The sequence below is a fragment of the Centroberyx gerrardi genome, chromosome 1 (genome assembly GCF_048128805.1).
Source record: "Centroberyx gerrardi isolate f3 chromosome 1, fCenGer3.hap1.cur.20231027, whole genome shotgun sequence".
Taxonomy (NCBI): domain Eukaryota; kingdom Metazoa; phylum Chordata; class Actinopteri; order Beryciformes; family Berycidae; genus Centroberyx; species Centroberyx gerrardi.
This window is the reverse complement of record NC_135997.1, coordinates 24256393-24279545: the sequence shown is the minus strand read 5'-3', so window position 1 is coordinate 24279545 and position 23153 is coordinate 24256393. Positions and strand designations below refer to the sequence as shown.

Genomic DNA, 23153 nt, shown 5'->3' with positions numbered 1-23153 from the left:
GCGTCCAAAGGACACTTAACTGATAGAATATTATTGCAGTATACATGGTGGCACTCCATTGAGGAAAGCAAGCATCATTAGTGTCATCAGAAATCGCGATGAGCCTTGATCAGAAACCTCAGAAATCTTGTCTATTCAAGTTATCCATCTCAGGTTTGTACTGTAATTGACAGATGGCAGTCATGAGTCATGGACCCAGGGAACAAGTTAAACCATTGTATTGTAAAAGGTCAACAATAAAATATGGACATCAGTGATAATACCATCCAAATTTGTTAAATTCCTGAAAATGTACTTGCATTGGAAATGCAAGGTTTTTGACTGATAAAACGTGCAAAAGAATTATTTTATTCTGGGAAGTGCAAGTTAATTGTATACTGAGTAACCAGAGTAAAAAAGTAGAGGCAGTTGTTGATATTACATATTTGTCACGTTATGTTGTGTCATGCTGTGCTGAATTGTGGTGTTTACAGTGGGCAGCTTGTTCAAATTGAAAAAAGAGATGGTGAATAAATAAATGACTTTCTTCCCATAGAGTTTTTCTGAAATATGTAGTAAATAAAGGTGACGCTTCTAACAATTTGTGCAACGAGGGCTGCCATTCTCTATTTTCCCCTCATCTTATTAACCTTAATTTATTCAGTGAAAAGTTTTGCTGAGCATGCATGCTCTTTTTCCAGATACACCCTGCCTCGCATTCATACAGTTACACCCATGGGAGCCTGGAAGCTACCCAGTACACCCACAATCAGCTACTGTTGGCCATGTTGGACCGCCACTGGAGCAAATGGGGGTTAAATGAGGAAATGTTGATGGCACTTCAACAGTAGTTGGTGAGGGAGGGGATAGCGTTACTCATCCCCCGGGCTGGGGATTCAAATTGGCAATTTTCCAGTTACAAGCACACGTCTCTAACATTTAGGCAACCACAAACCCAAATTACAAATTAACCAGTTTTTCTGTTTATAGGCTCTACACAAGCCCTGAACAAAGTAGTGATTGTGGCACCACCTCAGAATGCCACGGTGGTGCTGGGCCGTCCTGCTGTGATGGAGTGTATGGCACAAGGCCAGCCAAAACCTCTGGTATCCTGGAGCAGGCAAGGTAAAGCTACCAAACGCTCTCACTTTATTTTCCCTCTCTAGTTATCACCCTGTCTATTTATCTCACTCACTGTTTCTATCTGTCGCTCTCTTTCAATATCTCTGTCTCTCTCCCTCATTCTCTATCTCTCACACACAAAGACAGAACATCAACACTGCAGTATCAGATTTGCATACTTGGGAGCATTACAGTAATATGGCCTTTCTCTCACTGACCTTGGAGATAATAGCTGTCTCTTCTCGGCTCTTCCTCCATTATTCTTTAGTGTTGTGAGCCATGCTTTACATGAGATAAGCTCTGATTGCTGGAACATTGAGTGGTTCTGTGGTATTTGTCAAGGCGATTCTTTCGCACCTCCGGTGCTTTGACACACACACTTGTAAACAACGCGGCCCCAGTGAGAATGATGGCATGTGAAACTGTCAGAATTCCCTTCTCCTGCTGTCAGATTTGGCAATGTCTCCCCAGTTGTCTTAGAGAGTCGAGGAGCAACGTGCCAATACAGAAACATCCCTGAACCCAGACTGGAATGTCACAGAGCCACCTGCTGGTCAGACTGTGGGATCACACAGGCCAAATCACCTGCCGCTGACACACTGCTGCCTCTGTCCTTTGTGCTGTTTCTCAGGCAACTGAAAGCCTGAGAAATTATCTCCAATTTTCTTAAGGCCAATCTCACTTTCATCACTATCATACCTGATCTCTGAGACAGTCCTTTGTTCCTTTCCGCTCTGATCAGACGGAAAGCCCATTTCCACTGATGTGGTCGTCCTGGAAACGAACCTGGTGATCCGGGACACTAGGCGTCACCATGCCGGCGTCTATGTCTGCCGGGCCAACAAACCCAAGACCAGAGAGTTTGTCATCGCTGCTGCTGAGCTGTATGTGCCTGGTAAGACTCATATTGATGAGGCATCTCTGAGACTAGTTTGCTCATAAGTCACAGAGCAAGTTTATCTTGAAGTTCCCATTGTAATGGAAAACCTGTAAAAGTCAAAGAGTTTTAAAATTTTGTCTTAGAGGACTGAGAAAGTTATGGAAAATCATACATATGCAAAAAGCTTTGGAAATGTCATAGACATTCATTCATAATCTGCTTTCCTCTGGAACAAACTCTTAAAAACATCTGTAAATTCAGATCCTGCCTCTCCTCTGCCGATCTGAAAAAATAGATACTTAATAGTTTTCAAGCCAAAATACTCATTCTTTTTATTTTGTAGTGTAGGTATAATCAGTGTCCCTTATAAGTCAGAGCTTTCTTCTCCCTCCTTCCACCAGCCCCTCCGGTGATTCTCCAGCCCCCAGAGACGGTGTCCCTCTCCCGGGGAAACACGGCCAGGTTTGTGTGCAACAGCTCTGGGGAGCCTCCCCCGGCGCTGCACTGGCTGAAGAACGGCCAGCCCATCAAGTCTTACAGGCGGGTGAAGACCCAGAGCCCCGGGGTCCTGCTCATCAACCAACTAGCACTGGAGGACGCGGGCTACTACCAGTGCATCGCGGACAACAGCCTGGGCACGGCCTGCGCCACCGCCAAGCTGACGGTGATCGTGAGGGAGGGTCTGCCCAGCCCTCCTCGCCACCTGTCCGCCGCGCCTTACTCCAGCACCACCGCCCTGCTCACCTGGGAGAAACCCGAGCACAACGCCGACCAGATCATCGGCTACTCCGTGCACTGCCAACGCGCCGCAGGTGCGTCTGTGCGAGTGTGCGCCTTTATGCCTGCATGCATATCGTCGCTGGCGGGAGAAAACCTCGTAACTCTGATGACTTGATTTTCATTTTTTAACTTTAATTAAAGGATCACATGCTCCTCTATAGGTTGAGATAATTCTACAACCCTTGGGGTCATGGAACACTTAAAAAATCAATTGGATAAACTCAAAAATGAATGGTCAACAAGCTAAAACCAAGGCTGTTTTCTTTTAAACATTTTGGAGATACAAGGGTGATAATGATAGCCAGTATGTGGCTGTCATTGGTATCCTGTGGTGGAGATGGTGCTGCAGTGCATGTAAGCATACAGTAAGTGTGTACACACTGTCATAGAAAACCCTGTAAGATGCGATTGTGTATTCTCATCCGTCCCAGGCTCAGATAATGTGGAGTACCAGTTTGCGATGAACAACGACACCACAGAGTATCACGTGAAAGAGCTCCTCCCCCATACAGCCTACACCTTCTTTGTGGTGGCCTACTCTCCCATGGGCGCCAGTCGCCCATCCCTGCCTGTCACCGTGGAGATGCTGGAGGATGGTGAGTAATCAGACATTGTGCACAGAGGCAAAATAAGGTCAACCTCCAATGTTTCACTGAGTCACAGTGTAAACCTTATTAGCCTGCCAGCTTTGTAACTCTTAAGGCTTTTGAAGAGTTCATGAATCACCAGTAGTTTATGCAGCCATTTAAAATGCAGTTAAATTTACTCTGTAGCTAAGTAAAGATACAACACAGCTTCAGCGCACAGTGAATAAAAAAAAAACTTCTCTCTCTCTTTCACTCTTCTTTAAAATTCAGTTTTATTTATATCCTCCTGATACACCTTAATCCACTGAAGCATTATTTTTACAGTACTCTCAGTGATTATATAGTGTATTGTTGTTGCCTATCTATCAAATGTGGTTACCACTGATATCAACCTATCTATGTAGTAGAGTCACCACATCTGTGCAACAGGTCACCGCTGAAAGCCTCTTTGTCTCCTTCCGTAGTTTGGTTTGGTACACACCTCCATGGCTTTTAAAGGTTTAATAACTATAGTTTCGTAATACGTAGAGTGGTTTTTACAAGTTTCCAGGGACTGTACACATCAATAAGATGTGAAAACCAAAGATTGTGCATGATCAGGCTGTTCATAATGTCCTCCTCTGCCCTCCTCCAGTGCCCAGTGCGCCTCCTCAGCTGTCTATAGCCAGCACCTCCCCCACAGACATCAGGCTGATGTGGCACCCGCTGTCCTCCCAGCACAGCCGAGGAGCCGTTACCCGCTACCGCATCGAGTACACCACTCTGGATCAGGGTGAGCAACCTAACTCTGACCCCAAAACTGACAAAAAAAGCTTGGCTTGTACTGGTAGAAGGTACCTGCTAGGCGGTGAAAGCACACTTTCATATAATATTGCTACAAACAAGAATATAATTCAGGAGCCTTACTGCAAAATGCTAGAATTTCTGCAAGCCAGATTTGCTGCCAGATGTTGGAATCTCTTTCAGTTTCAGTTATTCATCAGAAGGGAAGAATTGATAGTCTACTTCATTTTATTTTATTTCATTATTTATTATTCCTCATTATTTTATTCTTTTTTCTGAAAACAGGTCATAATGGCTAAAGAGTGTTATAGGAAATTTGTAGAAATGTGTTTGATAGGGCTATGCACACATGAACTCAAGATATAAAATGTTATAAAGACGATGTCAAAGTAAACTGCAGAGCAGAATAATCTAAATAACTAACATATATATATAATATATGACTCTCTATAATATATAGGGTGATCAAGTTCATTCGGAATGGAGCTCTTTTCATAACAAGCTGTCCTTGAGAGGGCAGTGTATTTGCAGTATTATATAAAGTAGTGCCTGTTGTTTTGGGATAAAATGCAATGTTCGCACAGTAGATATAAGAACATGTATTTTTTCTTGTATGACACAAACTGTCTAATGAATCATCAAGCTGCTATGAAAGAATATAATGGTGCATATTCGCTAAAAAGGACATTTTGTGCATCAGATACACAAGATGTCCATTAGTAGTATATCTGTGTATGACGTGTGTGTGTGTGTTTGTATCTGGGTGTGTGTGTTCCAACAGCGGACAATGTGTTCTCAGTGGAGGTGGGGGGTAATGAGACCCAGTTCACCCTGAGAGAGCTGCAGCCCAACCAGGCCTACCGGCTGAGGATGGCAGCTGGCACAGGAGCCGGCTTTGGGGTTCCATCAGAGTGGGCACTGCACCACACACTAGCCCACTACAACCACAGCAACCACAGCATGGGTAGGAAACCAGAACCAGACCTGGGTCACATTGCACTTTCTTCATGTGATTTGTTTCATCTAAGGTTCCCATAGAATTTCTGCAATATTATGGAATTTTGAGAGCTGTTTTCCAGACAGGGAAAGTCTGATGATTTGATAAATTCTCTGGGAAAGTGGGGGAATATCAGGGAAAACAGTTCACTCCACAGGAATATATAGTACCAGAATGTATTTTCCAACTTGTTTCACACATTTGTTGCATTAAATGGTAGCTTTCAGGTGTTTTTCTCCACAGTAAACCCAACTATAGTGGTAAGTATAGTTGTCCAATACTGACTGTTCACCACGAAAAACAACATTAACAAACCAGGAAGAAATGACATTTCTAGGTCAAAGTAGCGTTCTGACTTAGTTATGGAAAGTCTTGGAAAAGTCATGGAATTTTTCATCAGGGCCACAGTGGGAAACTGTTTTATCCTATTAACAGTAGGTGCCAGATGAGTGGCATTTTCCTCATAGGATAATGCAATGGATGCCAGAAAGGCTGGGCAATCATAGGAAAGTATTGTAAAATTAGTATACTACTCTGTGATTGACAACTAATCTGACACTTTCAAATTGTCCTGATACTGTAAGCCCCACCCTGGTACTTCAAGAACATTAAAACAAATTCTTAGACTTAATTGTAAATACTACTTGACCCAGGACTTTCACACACACAACCCTGGAATACTACAGAGGAATTTCCTATGGTCTGTCACCTTGCATAAAAATCAGATGTGTTTACATTCTGTGTTCAATATGGTGAACACAATGAGGCTTCAGACACAAAGCCATACAGCTTAAGCACTGAACTTTCACACCAAGTGGGGCAGAGTTTGATCTGGCTCTCTTGATCTTGATCGGGGTCGACCCTTTCACACTGACGGTTATCCAACATATCCCCCGTGAATCAGTGTTTCCCAGGTATTCCCACGTCACTAGTGAAAGGGGTGTAAGACACAGCACAGCATCATACACAGCAGTGAGCAGCATTAAGTTAACATTCTGGATTCATCGTTCCAGTCAAGTTAGCGATCCAGTTGGAAGGGCCAGCACAGAAGATGAAGTGCAGAACGTACTCGGCAGTGGGCAGCATATAAAACACTTTGGTCATGCAAATGTCGGCGCAGAGAATGCACACGTCAAAGGAAGTACATAAGTATGCATGCACACACCCACAAGCACAGAACATAAAGAAAATGTGAATGCACTGAGCATTAGTAACCTTGAAGCTCACTTGGACTTGCGGTTTAGTTATGCATGTGGTACTTCCAAGATATTGTGCATCAGCTCACATACACATACCAACTGAAGACTATTATATTCTAGCTGGAAGCAGCAGGACATTGCACCTGTCTGCTGCGGTGGTGTTTGTGTCTGTTGCTTGGCGCCTGAGGTCTCACATATTCACACCAACAAAAGAATGTCAGTGACTGAGCACTCATGCACACGTACCAACAAAAGAACATGGCATTTCAGGAAAAGCCATCCTGCCACTGTGTCAGTGGGGGTGTGTATTTACACGCACATTCATATTATGTTTTATTTTGTTTTGTTTTGTTTTGTTTTTTACGATACTCACATATTCTGTGTAAATAGGTGGCAGGCTGGCCCATAATGGTAAGGTCACATGTTCAATCCCTGCAACAGCCACACATTCTGTCAAAATGTCCTTGAGCCAAGCCACTGAACCTTTTCCTGCTCAATTTGGACACGTGTCAGCTGAATGCCTAATTTGTGTATTGTGCTTACAATAGATGGGCTAATCTCATATCTCAATTTTGAGAAACTCCACTATGATAGCTGATAGTAACTGGGATATTGAGGCATGTGAACGCCTTCCAATTTACTGTTGTTTTCGTTGTTTGTGAGCTCTGATTCACAGATAATATTCTGAATATTCTGCTAATTTATGTATAGAGAGTTATAGGACGATGGATAGGAAGAGCATGAATAGCTTATCCCAAATATGGGATATGACATGTGACCTATTAGCAATTTTGCATGTATCTAAACACTATCAGTGATCTATTCCAGAAACAAGTGGTCAATATATAGCCAGAGTGAGAGTCTCTCATGTGTTTAGCCGTAATGTCACCTCATGTGGGCTTGATGTTTTCCTTTTGTTTTCCCTCTTCCGATCTCTCTCAGTGATCTTCGCCCCCACTGAGCTGAAAGTCAGAGCCAGAGTGAACACCCTCAACGTGACGTGGCAGCCCTCGCCCAATCACACGCAGATCTCTGGTTATAAGCTCTCCTGCAGAGAGGTGGAGGCTGAGGAGCCAGCCAATGGGGAAAGGACGACACAGACCCACACCATCAGGCTCCGTAAGAAGGCCAGGCATCATCTCCTCACTGGGCTGGGTACGTTGTAGCTAATCTCACAAGTCAGATTTTAATATTACCATATTAAAATATATATAAATCCTACATAATATAAAATTCTGATTCGACTCTGGGTTACCAAGAATGAGTTGTAGGCAGAAACCTCTCCAAATTTAACTTGCTTTCAATTATATTTTTCTTTCACTTTCTGCCTTTTAGTACCATGTGCACACCTGAATGGCCTGAATGGTTAAACTCCGCTGGGACTGGAAATGGCATGAATGAACTCATGCAAATCAAGCTACAAAGCAGGCAATGGCCTAGTAGACCTGTATTTAGATGTAGTGATTATAGTCAGTGTTCCTGTGCAGCCTCAGAACAGCAGACCCTCACCTCTGTACACACATGTACCTCATCTTGAATCCTGCCACAGCCCTCGCTCCTTACTCTTTCTCTCTTCCAACTGTCTCAATAAAGACAAAATACTAAAGGAAGTGGTGACCACTTTGCTTTAAAAAAGTGTGAGATAATCATGAGCAATGTAATTTTTTAAAGATTTGGATGGCTTCCATTCATTTGTTCACCGGTGGCCTTGGCAGACTTCAGGCAGAGCTTAATTCAAAACCTGCTTTCACACATTTTCACCTTTGACAGACACCTCTCATTTAATAGATGGCTGGTATGTTGACAAAATTAATAAGTCATAGTCTCATTGAAAGACAAGCTGGCTCTCAGTTGAAAGCATTTGAATGTAGGCTGTAGCACTTTGAGAGTGGCCATTTGTGGTTTTCAGGACGTGTGTAGAGAGAGCAGACATGAATTGACTGCATTTAGATTAAAAGTAGAGCCTAATGTCAGTACTTAAAAGACTGATCTCTGAAAGAGGGTGCACTTGGTGAGAGCCAATGCTGCTCACATGGTCTAATTGTGGTCAAGAGGTGATTGAGCTTGTTCAGGGGGCTGGGAAATCCATTAATCATGATCAGGTTTGCTTGGTACAGTATGTCTACTGTATGTATGGCTACCAAGATCACTATTTTATCCACCCGTCCTGTTTATCTATAAATTATTTTTCTCTCTCTATCTTTCTCCCTCTCTCCGTGTGTGTGTGTGTGTGTGTGTGTGTCAGTGCCTGACCGGCAGTATGAGGTGAGAGTCTGGGCTTTCAACAAGCAAACAGACGGAGCAGCTGCCGTCTGGAAGGGAAGGACAGAAAAGGGCCATGATAGAAGTAAGATTTATTTTACCATGTGTGTATGTGCCTGTACCTATGCCTGGTGTGTGTGTGAGCATGTGTTGGTGATCAGGTTTTTTTGTATCCTTGAGCGGCCCTTAAACCCCATATTGAACTTGTAATATATGAACCTTACCTCAGTAACAATTGAATTTTCCTGGAATCAAAACAAAAGTGAATCAAATCATGTGTACATATGTGTTAAAGCATCACTGCTGCCCATGGGGAGCCCCCCTCCGCTGCCCCCCAGCATCGTCCAAGCCACGGCCAACAGCTCCACTTCCATCTGGCTGCGCTGGGAGAAGCCGCGGTTCAGCAACGTACGCATCATCAACTACACAGTGCGCTGCAGCCCGGCGGGCATCACCAACGCCTCACTGGTCTCCTACCACACCAGGTCAGAACTCAGGCCGAACAACTGAAACTTAATCAAACGTATAATGTTATAAATGGCACTGCCCCTGGACTTCTTTCAGAATTTACACAACAACTTCAGACACAGAGTGTGGTACTTATTTGCAGTTCTCACAGCTCTCACATTCGAGATTCAAATGAAAATGAAAAATTCCAAATGAAAAATATTCATTTCAAGTGCACCTCTTGTTATTTGAAGGCCAGTGTGTGTTTAAATCTCCACTGCGGCAAATCCAAAACCGTGTGATATAAAACAGAGGTCACAGTTCTGGGACACAAAAAAAAATTGACTGTTCTGGAGGCGTTCTGGAGGTATTGTTGTTTTCGTAAGCCCCTCTCGGGTGTCGCCTCCACAGTTTGTACTTATTTGACTCTCTTTTTTTCCAGTGTTTTTATCATTTGCACAAATAAACGAAACTAAATCGGAATCATTTTATTTGCCAAGTACAATAAATTTGTCTTGGTGCCGTTGTTTTAGAGAAATACTGTAACCAACATCGCACACAGTACAGACTGACACACATGGCACAGGGACAACAGGACCTCACGTTTAGAGAACAATGCAGGACAAGCAATAGACAGTGGACTTTATATGTCACTTTACATAAATACAAAAAAGTCACCACACCAATGTCCATGGTAAGCAAGTTCTGAGTTTTATGTAGCATGGACATGGGTAAAGTGGCATACTGCAGGCATTACAAATAGTACAGTATTGGTAGTAATAAAAAATAATAAAAAGGTCATAAAAAATATTGTAGTCTACACAGTGACAGTAGTGGAGTTGCAGTCAGTTCCGCTGATTGATTGACTAAAAGTAAACAAAAGTAAATTATTCCTTTTATCAATGCATAATATAAAACATACAGTGCATACTCACAGGTCTTTCGATCGTTCCCTCTCCCTGTGTGTGTTGCAGCTCTGCTCAGGAGATCCTGCTCGGGGCGCTGAAGCCCTTCACCCGCTACGAGCTGGCAGTGCAGTCCAACGGAGTGGACGTGGTCGGACCCTTCAGCGGCACCGTGGAGGAGTCCACTCTGTCTGACCGTGAGTCTGTAGTATGCTCCTATCTCTTTTGTCAGATAAGGTTGTTTTCATTTTCACATGTTAAAGACAGAATGCTGTATAGAGTCTACATTTACATGTTACATTGACATTAAATTGCTAGGAAAGACATACAAAGAAATACAGCATAACAAAAGAAAAACGGAAGAAAAGATGGCCAATTAGGACACCATCCGATAATCATAGAGAACAAAGAGTTTCCTCCAGGTTTTTTATGGCCTTTAAAGCCTTTCATTTGGTAATCAGCAGCATAGGTTTTGTATATAGAAGGGGTAGAGGGGAGAGGGCATTGGAACTCATGTAGAACTATGATATAAGGAAAAAACACATTTTATGGTATTTAATTGGTCAGAAAATACACTTGAGTGGGCCATCCAAGTCTGTCTCATGCACTTGTTATTTATGAATGAAAAACGATGATGATGTAAGATGTAGCTGTGTGGGGATGATGCAGGGCTTTGCTGGAAAAGAGGAAGCATGGTCGGTGAACCTGAAGAGCTGCTTCATTTTAGTAATGTGGCATTGACCAGAATTTTAGTGGTGGTTTTTATTTGGTACAGCTAGAGGTGCGCGTCTAAAAATAAATTACCTACATTTAAGACCTCATAAAGTATTAGGAATAAGTTTTCATATAGATATTGGGCCTTACTTTTTTCACCATGCAATGACAGGTGCACTCTTAGATTAATACAGTTGTACAATATACAATATGTGTTTTTTCATCATATCTGCTTTACTAAACAGTTTGACTTGTCCCTCAAACATTAATTGTCTTATTTATGTTTTGCTTATTTATTTTAGTTTATAAATTGGTCTTAAATTCAGTTCCAGGTAGCATTAAAAAGGTTTCAAAAAGTCTAAATTTCTCAAGCCTGCAGATACCCTAATGCATGTGTGTGTGTGAGTGTATGCCTGTGTATGCATGCATGTTTGTGTATGTGTGTGTGTGTGTGTGTGTGTGTGTGTGTGTGCTCACTGACACGTGCAGATCAGCCTATTCAGCGAGTGTGATCGCGGCTGGCCAGCGGACAGGGGGATTAATAGTTGGCATCAGCGGCTGATAATTGGCTGTAATAAAACACCCAGATGGAGAGGTGGCCCTCATGTTGGCCAGCAGCTCTCTCCGTCCGTCAGCCAAGCGGTGGCAAGGACGGGCGAGTCAGGAGAGCGCCGCTTTTAATGGCATTATTACCACCAGTCACCCCGTCACTCTCTCCACTACCATGCATCATCACCTGAGCCCCAGCCCATTCCCCCTTGCCCCCCCCCTCCACCTCTCCTGTACCCAGGTGGCAGGGACATGAGACCCCAGATGGCTGGCACATGACATGTCAAATCCCCCACCAAGACAATATACGTTCCCCAGCTGCGGTGCCTCATTTCTGGGCTCTAATTACTGACCCCCTCCCTTGTCCTCCAGGGCCCTCCACACCTCCGGAGGAGCTGCAGCTGAGCGCTCTGGACTCCTCCTCTGTGCTGGTGAGCTGGCGCCCTCCGCTGGAGCCCAACGGTATCATCATCAGCTACAGGATCCTGTACAGCGGCAACCTCAGCCAGCCTGAACACTTGTGGAAGAACCTCTCTCAGGATGGTGGGTGCTGCCTGGCATGACACATGGCACTGGCTCTGCATAGCATGAAAACACATTCATCTTAAACTCCTATTCTCGAATCAGGCCTGCCATTGTGGTGACATAATTTCACTTAGTTTCAGTGCAACTCATCTTTTCAGGATTTTTTCTTGAATAAAGATCTTTCCTTGATCTTGAAACAAGTGGAATGATTTCCCTTTGTTCTTCTGAAATGTTCAAGAAAATGTGAACCGTGTGAAGGACCATGGATCTGGTTAAAATCTCTCTCTCTCCCTCTCTCTCTCTCAGGTACCATTACCAGTGTGGAGGTCCAGGGCTTGTCCAGCGGCACTCGCTACTTCTTCAAGATGGGAGCGTGTACTGAGGTGGGGCAGGGGCCTTACTCGCCTGTTAAGGACGTACACACTCCCCCTCAAAAATACGGTAAGCGTCAAATGACACATCTGGAGGCGGTCGTGATAATAGTAGCAGCAGTAACAGTAGTAATAGTGCCAGTAATAGTCTTAGTAGCAGTAATTGTGGTATTGGTGGTAGTAGTAGTAGCAGTAGTTGTAGTAATACGTTATTGATCCTACAACAGGATATTCTGTTATCATTTCAACACCACAAGTGTCACATTACACAGGACAATTCATAATCACGACACTGTCCACATAGACAGAACAGAAAACAACAGTCACCTATAGCATTTACAGTAAGATGACAGTAAATCCTGTATTTTTTTCTGGCGTTCTGTCTTATGGCACTCCACGTTTCTGTCACTCCACACACAGCTGCACACACACACACCTTTGCATTAAAGTGGGTAATTTGTCCCTGCCAGTAAAGACAGCTAGCGCTGCAGGAGACTGTTATGACTGTTATTTCCCTCCTCTTATTCTGGGTTCTTTTGAGGAGAATATTGCGTGTGGATATCAAAGGGGCGGTCTCATCAGCGACCCCCTGGGAGATCTTTGAATTACTGCTCTCTCTACCTTGCAGAATTGCTGTGAAAAGCACTTTCTCAACTCTCATATCACTCTCTATCTGAGGTTGAGCTTGCTACCTCATTATGCACTTTGTAATTCCATCAATCAAAGTTAAGCATCACCTTCAATCATTATATGCCCCTCTGTCTTTATACAGAGTCATATATCCAGAACCCTAAACTCATCCTTGAACTATATTAGTCAACATGAACCCCTCAGACTCAGTCAGGGGCACTGTTGATGTTGAGGTCTAACAGCACTTGCCAACAGTCCACTCAACATTGAAACTAATGGGTGTGAAACTAATGGGTGTGAAGTCTAAGAGTGTGCAGTATAATTACTTAATGCATTTAAACGCGCTCAGATGGGCACCTGAGAGGAGTGCTGCTGTGCACACGACATAAACCACAACCTGTACTACTTATAAATACTTTTTAGCTGTGACCAGCAGCTAGTATAAGCCGCTTTGGTCGCTTGGTAGTGTTGGTAGGGTCGGCCTATCAGTCCCAGAAATTTCAACAAACCCCACTGTGCATATAGCGCTGCAGGATACAGAGATACAATACCTGTAAATTTCTCAGACTGGCTACTTCAGCTGCTTTCTAATCCCGGTGTTGGAAATATGGAATAATTCAAACAGAGTTTCACTCTTGAACCCAATGTTTACATTATGCTATTTGACATGGTCCACTTAAAAGATAGCATTTTTCCACCAAGACACTGAGAAAACAGTTACACCCCACACCATAAATTAATCTTTTAGTTTAATTATACTGATTGATGTTGCACACAGTCAAGAATAGGTCTAAATGAAAGATCATTGATTAGGCCTATTCATGAACATCCTTATTAGTGACTGCACAATCAGTGACTGCACAAGTATAGGCCTACTTGAGGCTACCACTTGTCACAGCAGCCCCAATAAGGTAACCTGCACCAATCTGGTCACAAGTTGTCACAAATTACGTGCTTGTTTTGTTTTATCTATTTAAGTGCCAAATGGGTGGGGTTTGATTGCCAAAAGGTTTATATAACCACAGGAAAGCATTTGAAAGTCTGTCGAGTATACTCTTTTGTTACTGAGCAGTTACCTGATATTGTTTAAATTTTCCTGATGTGATAAAACAAACAGTGAGAATGATTTGTCACTAATATTTGACCCAAGTGTGAGGGTAGAATAACAAAATAAGCTTGAATCTCACCCTGCCTGTGAAGGTGTCTCTCCCACCCTCACATCGCTGGCTCTAATCCCCGTGCCTTGAAAAAGACAGAGTAACAGGTTTATTTTGGTCACATGGGCTGTGATAGTGTTGCCAGTATGCAGTGTGAATGAGACTAAGGTGGCTGGTGGGCGGGTGAGAGCTCTCGCCATCTGTTTCCTCTCCTGTCCGTGGCCAGACTGCCAAAGATACCCTCATAACTGAATATCAATGAAGCTCTGCTCTCCCCAATGTTGCCTCGTACCTCTTTGCTGCTGGAAGTTTGTCTTAAATTAAGAAATCAATACATGCTAGGATTTACATCTTTACATCAGACCTGGGCCAAATAGTATTTGCAAAGAATTCACAGTGTTTTTTTAACCTCATCAGAGCACTAAATAGGTTCCACATAGGGAAATACAGTTTGCGGCCATTGAGGAAAATGTTTGAAAGTCTATATGGTTTACATGTCTGGGATTGACCACATACAGTATCTGATACTATCTGAATTATTGTGATGTGGTAAACCGCATCAAGCTGGTGCTCCAAACAGGTTAAAACAAATACTGTGAATTATTTGCAAATACTATTTAACATTGTCTTACATGCGCACAGCCCCCAAGTATCCAAGTACACCCTGCTCTGTGCTGTCCAGATAGTTATTTATCTTGATTCGTACCTTTTCTCCTCCTCCTCCATGTTGTCTGATGTTTGTACAGAGCTGGACATCCATGCAGTGACCGGCATCATAGTTGGTGTGTGTCTGGGGCTGTTATGCATCCTGCTCTGCATGTGTTTCAGCTTCCGCAACGGCAAGGCCAGGTATGGTAACAACAGTGCTTGTTTATCAGTCACAATACCCATTTCCCTAGTATATACCTATCTACAGTATCTACTGACCTACTTACCTACATATCACAACCCGAGCAACTGTACGGTTTGTCTCACATTCAGTCTCCTATAGTCCCTAACTCCTATACTATCCCTCCTCCTATCTCTCCTCCAAACAGGGAGGTATCTGGGGGGCTGGACTCCGCAGCTGTGACCCCCCAGTACAGGAGAGGGGGCTGGCCCGTGCCCTCCACCGTGCCGGAGTGCAGCGACTGCCACGAACTGGAGACGCTGATGCCCCCGGGCAGCCAGGAGCCCGGCCAGTCGCTAGCAGAGGCCTCCGAGGAGCAAAGCCTGATGGCTAGCGCTGGCCCAGGGGCAGGGGAGGACGGCCCCGCAGCTGAGCCCAAGGTCAAAACCTGGAGGAGGAGGAGGAGGAGGAGGATTCTATTATTTTTTCACATTTGTTGATAGAGGAATAGCATTTGTGTTGTTGTTCTTGCAGGACGCTTGGAACGGCTCTGTGAGTCGTAACTGGGCCAACAGAATCACCAGATACAGAGACACCATAACAGAAGAATCTCCTACGCTCATCAATGGAACTCTCAACATGCTAACTAATGATAACAGCAAGGTAAGTGAACTTAACTAAATACAGTTATCTATCAACAAGCAGGTTGATTTGGTAACAGTGATCCACATTGCAAAAGTGCTCCTGAGCAAAGGCAGCCTAATATGTGTGTGAAATGTAACCCAACCTGCTCTAAGGATGGGTATTGAAAACAAGCTAGCATATACATATACATATACATATATAGAAAGTAGGGATGGGGCAATATATCGAAATTCAATATATCACAATACAAAAATGTGACAATACGTATCGTGGGGCAGAAAAATGAATTGTGATATTAGCTACATTTTATTCTTCTGTAGTAATCACAAATGAGACGACTTGACCATCATAATTTCACAAGCTCTCCATCCAAATTATATTATTTGCACTTTGTAATGTCATTTTTACATTGTTGTTTACATTCTAGCAAGCCAATGCCATTGCTAGAAATATTTGTAGCTCAGAAATAAACATAATTCTGCACAGTCAGACTTTATTGTGATTGAACTTTTATTTATTACAATGTATCGTGGTTGTATTGAATCGTGAAACTCGTATTGTGTATTGAATCATATTGTAAGATAAGCATATCGTCCCATCCCTAATAGAAGGTTATGGGCATGTTTGTTACCTCTAATATCAACTATACACAGAACGGCCAGATGTGATATCGATATTGTTTTGTTGCAGGACTTGGAGGATCGTCTGTGTACATCCCTGTGCAGTAACCAGGTGGAGGCAGAGGTCATCGTTCACTCGGAGCTGTCGGATCCGGGGAGGGAGAAGGAGAAGGAGGAGGCGGGCAGCGACAGGGAGGAGGACTCCGACGACACCAGGGGACCCTCATTGTGCGACGGCAGATACTCGCCCATCGGCCAGCCGGGAAAAGAGGAGCCTCTAGAAAAACTCTTGCTGGCCCAAAGCCCTTCGGGTCCTTCCCCGGTGAAGTCGGTGGCTAATCACAACGGGGAGCTCGAAGGCACGGGGTCCCAGCTGACCGCGGGCGTAGAGCTGCACCAGGACGTGGGGTTGACCAATGGCTTCCACTCCCCCAAGACCCTGCGGGCGGAGCTGAGGCCGGAGCCCCTGGAGAACGGGGACTCCAGACACTGCCCTTCAGCTCCGGGGAAGGCCATCTCCTCTGGGCTGCCTCTCTCCCCTGCCCCCTTTGTCAGCTCCGGCCTTGTCCACTCTACCTCAACAGCACACAGTTACCTGTGCCCATAGCCTCTGCAGGGAGGGCACCAACCCCTGCACACACACACACACACAAACACCAGACTGATTTCCCTTCTTTTATTTACCCAGGAAGAACCCCGAAGGATTATTTTTATGCACCTCATTATTGGATTTCTTTTCTTTCCTCGCTAAGTTTTTATAGGTACTTTGAATCCATTGTTTCATATGTGTGTATATACAGTATATATATTTTTTAGTGCTAGAGTATATGGGTATGCATTCTCTTGCATTGCAACCATGCTTTCCTCTGGGTTTGTTTCCTGCCCACAGGAAAAGAAAAAAAGAAAAAGATTTGACTTAACCAACCAGATGGAAGCAGATTGAAGGAGGCTATTCCCACTGTGTCGCACATGGCTCCGTTCCACTCAGGAGTGAGAAAGTCTGGAACGTTCCTTGAGTGAGCGAGCACTTGGGCAGGCTATCATCGTGGATGGGAGGAGTGGAACCGCGGGCTCAATCGGTCTCCCTGGGCTTCGTTGTATGGATGCTACTCTACTGTGGCACTGAGGAATAAGCCTTAAAGAGTATCTACACACTCTGAGAGTGCAGAACACCTGTGTCTCTCTCCAGCCTCCTGCTGTCTCAGGGTCCACACACACACACACACACACACACACACACACACACAGAAAGCTAATGCACTTGCATAAATGTCTTTATTCCATCATATCTCTCAAAAACACACACACACACTTGCATGCGCACACACACGAACCCACACACAGATTAACATTTCCTGACTGGAGCGTGGGGGTCTCAGGTGCCTAATTATTCTAGGCGCATTTATAACCTCTGTATATTTATATAGATGATTATATTCAATACAAGTAGGAAACACATGTCAACATGAAGGAAAATGGAAAAAAAATACATTCAAAGTGTAAAAAGATATGGAGGAGACAGATATGGTACAATACATGAAGCATTCTATTCCAAAATGCCATATAGCAGTTTTGCTGTTTTTCAAATGGTGGATATCTCATTTTGGAATGAAACTCTTCACATGTACATGTTGGTATTGGTTTAATTATGTTGGTGGGAGAAATAGAGGAGATGTTATAACAACCCATCTGTAGAACACTCTCCTGATTTGGCTCCCAATTAGGGATGTACCGATGTCCACACTGTTGTCAAGATACTGGGCCATTAGCAGGGTTGGAGTCAATTTGCTTCCAGTTCGCTAAATGTACAAAAAAAAAAAAAAAAAAATTGAAACTGCAATTCACATAATAACGATGGAACCTTCATTCTGAATGTCAAGTGGTTAAAATAACCTTTTTATATGAAATGCTTGCAATTCCTGGATTCTTTGAAGTGAAGGGTCACAATCCTGTCCGATTCCACACTGAAATGCAGTAAAAAAAAAAATCATGTTCCCAATGCTACAATCTGCTACCAGGAGCCTTGTATTCCAAGTTAGAAATCAAAGTAATCAAAGTAGAGTTTGATGTCTTTAGAGAAAAATGTGCTATATCGCAATTTGTGCACCGACCCCAAACTAATGGCCTAAATCTGTACTCTTCAAGTAATGGAGCAGATTGCTACTCATTATCAGCCAATACTTGAAGCTCAGTACTAAGAATTTGTCTCTGGCGGTGTAAAAGTGGAATCGGTGCATCCCTACTCCTGATCAACAGCACTACCTCATTTCTTTACAGGACGGTTTCCAGTGTGGTTTTATTAGTGTTGTGTAACTAGCACCTTTTTAAGATCTTTTTCTTAACTTGTCTGATTTCACAGCCTTTTGGTATTTGCAGAAATAATCGTCCCACACTGACTGTATGTTCCTGTGTTATGTCAAACGGGAAGTGACATCGCTCCGGTGCATTGCGACTTCTTCTCAGATTTCTGCTCATACTGCGTCATCCGATTGACCGCGTCACTCGATCTTGTGTTCCTGTTCGAGCCCCCTGACAAAACAGACTCCTTTGAGGACGCAAACTAGGGGAGGCAACGAAGATGGTTGACTCATCCAATACCTCAACTCATCTCTGACCTGCGGTAGACTGGGCAAGGGTTACTCTGATACTCTGAACCTTTGGACAAGTGGTGATATCAACTGTAGACTAGCTATGTCCTCCATTGATTGTGTATCTGTGTGATTCTGATGGCAGCCCTGCCCTCACTGTATGCCAAGGTTGGGATCAATCCACTTTCAATTCACTAAAATCAAAATCACACCAATTTGCACAACATTAATAATAATAACAATAATAATAGAACATTCTCAATAGGAACCTTTCTACGGCAAAATATTTTGAATTTTGAAGAATATCCGTTTCCTACATTGACTGAATTGAAAGCGCATTGAGTCCAGCCCAGCTGTATATGATGTCTCATCCTCTCTCAGGTGGCTCTCTTCTCATCCAGGGGATGGAAATACCTTGGAGACCACTTCCATACTAGCCATGTTTCCATCCCTGTCCATGCAAGTGTCGAACTCTCACCAGCTACATCTCAGTCACATCAGAAATAGAAATGTAAATAGTTCTTCCTTACATATATAAAACACCCTCGACATTTTTCTTACCAACATAATTGCTTCTGCTCTAAAAACCATTTTTGTTCTTGATTTTTTGAACAAAGTGCATGGTTGTAACCTCACACACAGAGACTTATTTTTATAGTCTTGTCATATATGTAGTTAGCATTGCAACACAAGATAAACACATTGCGTACTGCAGTAGCAGTCGTCATGTAGGGACAGAAGTGAATGTGTTCTTAACAGACCTGGGTCAAATAATAGTTGGAAGAAGTTTGCTGTACCAGATGGGCGGAGTTTACCACATCAGGAGAATTCAGATAGTTGTCAATCACAGAAAAGTATACTAGATACTTTACTGTTTAAACTTCTACACTTTATGACACTCACTGTATTGTGCTGTTTGGCAAACTGCATACATCGGGTACTTAAGTGTGCTAAAGCAAACCACAAAAGGTATTTGGGTATATTTGATCCAGGTTCTCAAGTTACTGATACTGTTCTATATTGATACTGTTTCTCATCATCCTCGAAAGCCTGTTTGTCCTGAGGATGGCTCGTATGCGGCTACTTTCACCAAAGGGCTCAAAGTGTTGTTTTTTTTTTATTTGCTCAAACAATTGGAGAGTCCGGAAAGAAGCATATTCTCAAAAGCATTCCAGTTTGATACTTTAAACATACCTCACTCAGTCCGGGTTAACTTTCAGCAAATATATAGCAAACTGATGTGAAGGCTGTCGTGCCCTTAGCCATGCCACTGTAGGAAGAAGAGTGCTAAAAGCCCAGGCTGTGTTCCTGCTGCTCTGACAGGCTTCATCCAGGCCTGGGTTACATTTAGAAATTCATAACAGTATTTGCAGTTGGTAATGTTTGTGAAACTGCTTGGACTACCAGATGGGTGGGGATTACTACATGTGAGCAATTCAGATAGCGTCAAATAAGTTGTCAGTCACAGAACGTAAAGTAAATTAACTTTCAGATATTTTCCTGTGGTTGTCTAAACTTTCTGGCACCCATCATATTGTCATATCAGGCAATCCCCAGCCATGTGCCACTCAAGTAGACTAAAGCAAACTCTAACAATTATTTGCAAATGCTCTTCTGCCCAGGTCTGGCCGCATTTATTGTTCTTTGCTCAACCGGAAAGGATTGATTAACACTTTTCATAAGTAAAAAAAAAATGCTCTGCACCACTACACTAATTCGTCACGGACACATAAAGCATTTGGAAATGGGTTGTTTTGCATCACTGGGTCTTAATTTTAAAGCTGAAGAGTCCATCACATCTGTGATGCTGGAGTTAGACTGTGTGATACTGTAGCTACCAAAATCGAAGTTAGTCTGAGCTGAGCTATGAAATGGTGCTTGTTAATAGGTACAGTGTAGATAGTAGCGTATGTTTTCAATAACATACTCTATTTAAGCTTAGGGGCTTCATGTTCTCTTTTATGTTACCACAGAGGTGTCTGTTAAATCACATGTCCGTTTTGGCTGTGTTTCAAGTCTTGATGCAGTAGTGGATTTACGTGGTGCGAGGAGCCGACGTCGAGGATCTAAAACTAGGATTAGCATAAAACCTGCCTCCAGCATAAGGGATGTACGCTCTCCTTATAGGAGCTCTATTGATTCTTTTAACCACTATATCTTTGAATATCTTTTTTCCCATTTTTCGGCTGGAGCAATCAGACATTTCTCAGAGGGAAATTTGTCATTGCTCTCATTTCATAGAGATGTTCATTACTTTCATAACTGCATTTATTGCATCCTCCTTTTGTAATGGTTTTATTAAATAGTAATACCTCATGTTGGTAACTTGTTGATTTGATTCAGATCAGCTTCTTGATACTGCACATTTGGTTAGGACATATTAGCATCCTGTTGTTTTTGTGAGCCAAGTTTGTAGAGGAGGACAGGATGGACTGATTGTTTAGTTTTACCTCAGCGTGAATTATCGCTCATTACAGTGAGTTTTCCATAGCCTGGGTGCATGTATGTTAGTGGTGAAGGGGTGAGCAGACGAGGGGAGGAAGGGGTCTGTGGAATTCCAGCAAAATTCAATTTTAGGTTGTCATTTGGCAATAGTATACATTTCCCAAGCCTTTTCACTGTTTTAGTATTGAAAGAGTTTTCAGCATGGGTTCTCAAAATCAATGAAAAGATAATCCTATGATGTCATTAAATTAAATTGCCTAAGATGACTGGAAGAATGTATGTTAAATATCCAGAATAATGGAAAAAAAAATGTAAATGTCGATCCTGTTAGAACAACAATTTGAAGAGGTAACCACCCTTTTCACCAAAGCATCTTCCATTCAAATTATTTATTGGACATTGTTTCCAGGTACAATTCCTCACATACTGTAACTCAGTTCTTATACAAGGGTATCTTTCTTTCTTTCTTTCTTTCTTTCTTTCTTTCTTTCTTTCTTTCTTTCTTTCTTTCTTTCTTTCTTTCTTTCTCAGAACGTAATGCTGTTTTGATTATCCCAGCTGCTTTCCAAATGCTTTTGACTCGCATTTCTACAGCAAATGTAGTTTTTCTTGTTTGATTTTGAGAACTCATGATTCAAGCTCATAAAAGACCGGGGGAAAAGACAGGAAAACGTCTGCTTCTGCTTGATAACAGCCTAAGAGTCAGTTTTTGGTGGAATGCCACTTTAATATAACCCAGGTGATAGAAGTGCCAAGCAGGGAGAAGAGGCTAAAGGGACGTCCTCCCCAGGCAGGTCATACCTCTCAGTGCAGGCAGCCATTTAAAAATAATTGTCTCTTCTCTACTCAGGTGCCCCATCTTTGCATAAAATTGTAGAGGATCATGCCAGCATATCCGACTCAGATACGTGTCATTTGTTGTCAAACGAAACCTCATTTTGTCTTTCTGGAAAGAAAATCAACACTTATGCACAGATGATATTGCTTTTTAGTTTTGTACAAATCACTCAGTGTATTCTGTCTCTGGCTTTCTCTGTCCTTTGTGGTGAGCTGCCTTGTCCAGTGATGTCACATTGTTGCGCATTTTTGTACGTCTACTTCTATCGATTTTTTTTTTTTTTGTGCACCAGCTCAACTGTGCTTCTCAGAATGTGTAAGCACAGACTCTGTGGTCGTGTGCCACCAGCGAAGCTCTGCAGTTATTTTGACACCTTTGTAATCATTGTGTGCCGAACAAGACCTCATTCATGTCAAAGACGCAATATATAAACATATATCAACACTGAGCCAGTTGTAGGAGCACTTAATAGATTAGCACTTCTACTGGGGCCATGGGCAACTTTGGACTGTCAACTTTACATTTCTAGAAGTGCAATTTACTCAGTCTGTAAAACAACAGATGGATTTCTCAGTGTTAGCCATGGTGACCTCGGCCATGATGTGCGACAGAAACATTGCTCGTTCGGAGGGATTGGGCACAGGCTAGGTAGTGCTTGTGGTTTGTAGAAGTATTTCCACTGTGTTACCATATGTGAAAATGTCAAAACTCACAGCAACTCTCAAGATGTCTGTGGAAACTACTCTTGTGTAAATAAACATCAAAGAAAGATGAAAATGAGGATCCGTGGGGTTCTTTGTATCTCTACCAAACTGTGCGTACCTTTGATCTCACTTGGATTTCCTTTTCGTCTCCTTTACCACAGATTTATCAGTCAATTAAATTCCCTGTATGAACTCTCTTCTTGGCATTTACCATCACAAAAAATGACATTTAAGACACCAGGGAGCTTGCCTACTTGGGTTATTTCTTGTCATATTCCCATCACTTTGACCTTTATGTTACATCTCAGTGTAGCCTACAGTATATTGTGCTGTGCTGGTTTGTATGGAAGCCCAGAGCGGCCGTGGTTGCTCATATTTTTTAACCCCATTGTAACCCTGTTATGTCGAGATCACGACTTAATTCCCTTCTTATCTCGTGATATCAAACTGTGTTTTCCCATGATCACGATTTAATTATAATAATCATCATATATTAAAATTGATCTCAGCTCCTTAACTGTGAGACGGGAGCGACAGAAAGAGACCTGCACCTGATTTGTTGGATGATGGTGCGAAACTAACATAATTAATGCAATT

At 42.8% G+C, this 23153-nt stretch overlaps 1 protein-coding gene across 1 annotated transcript in view; it reads left to right on the top strand.

Moving 5' to 3' along the window:
• The window catches only part of igdcc4 (immunoglobulin superfamily, DCC subclass, member 4), a 68665-nt gene extending 52077 nt beyond the window's left edge, over nt 1-16588 (top strand). The window contains exons 6-21 of the mRNA XM_078284177.1: nt 970-1104; nt 1844-1996; nt 2383-2793; nt 3193-3357; nt 3983-4120; nt 4913-5095; nt 7270-7482; nt 8573-8674; nt 8885-9074; nt 10011-10138; nt 11577-11747; nt 12036-12170; nt 14634-14736; nt 14925-15156; nt 15251-15379; nt 16052-16588. Coding sequence (XP_078140303.1) covers nt 970-1104; nt 1844-1996; nt 2383-2793; nt 3193-3357; nt 3983-4120; nt 4913-5095; nt 7270-7482; nt 8573-8674; nt 8885-9074; nt 10011-10138; nt 11577-11747; nt 12036-12170; nt 14634-14736; nt 14925-15156; nt 15251-15379; nt 16052-16588 — 3125 coding nt within the window. The remainder of the gene's footprint in view (nt 1-969; nt 1105-1843; nt 1997-2382; nt 2794-3192; nt 3358-3982; nt 4121-4912; nt 5096-7269; nt 7483-8572; nt 8675-8884; nt 9075-10010; nt 10139-11576; nt 11748-12035; nt 12171-14633; nt 14737-14924; nt 15157-15250; nt 15380-16051) is intronic.
• The last annotated feature ends 6565 nt before the right edge of the window (nt 16589-23153 follow it).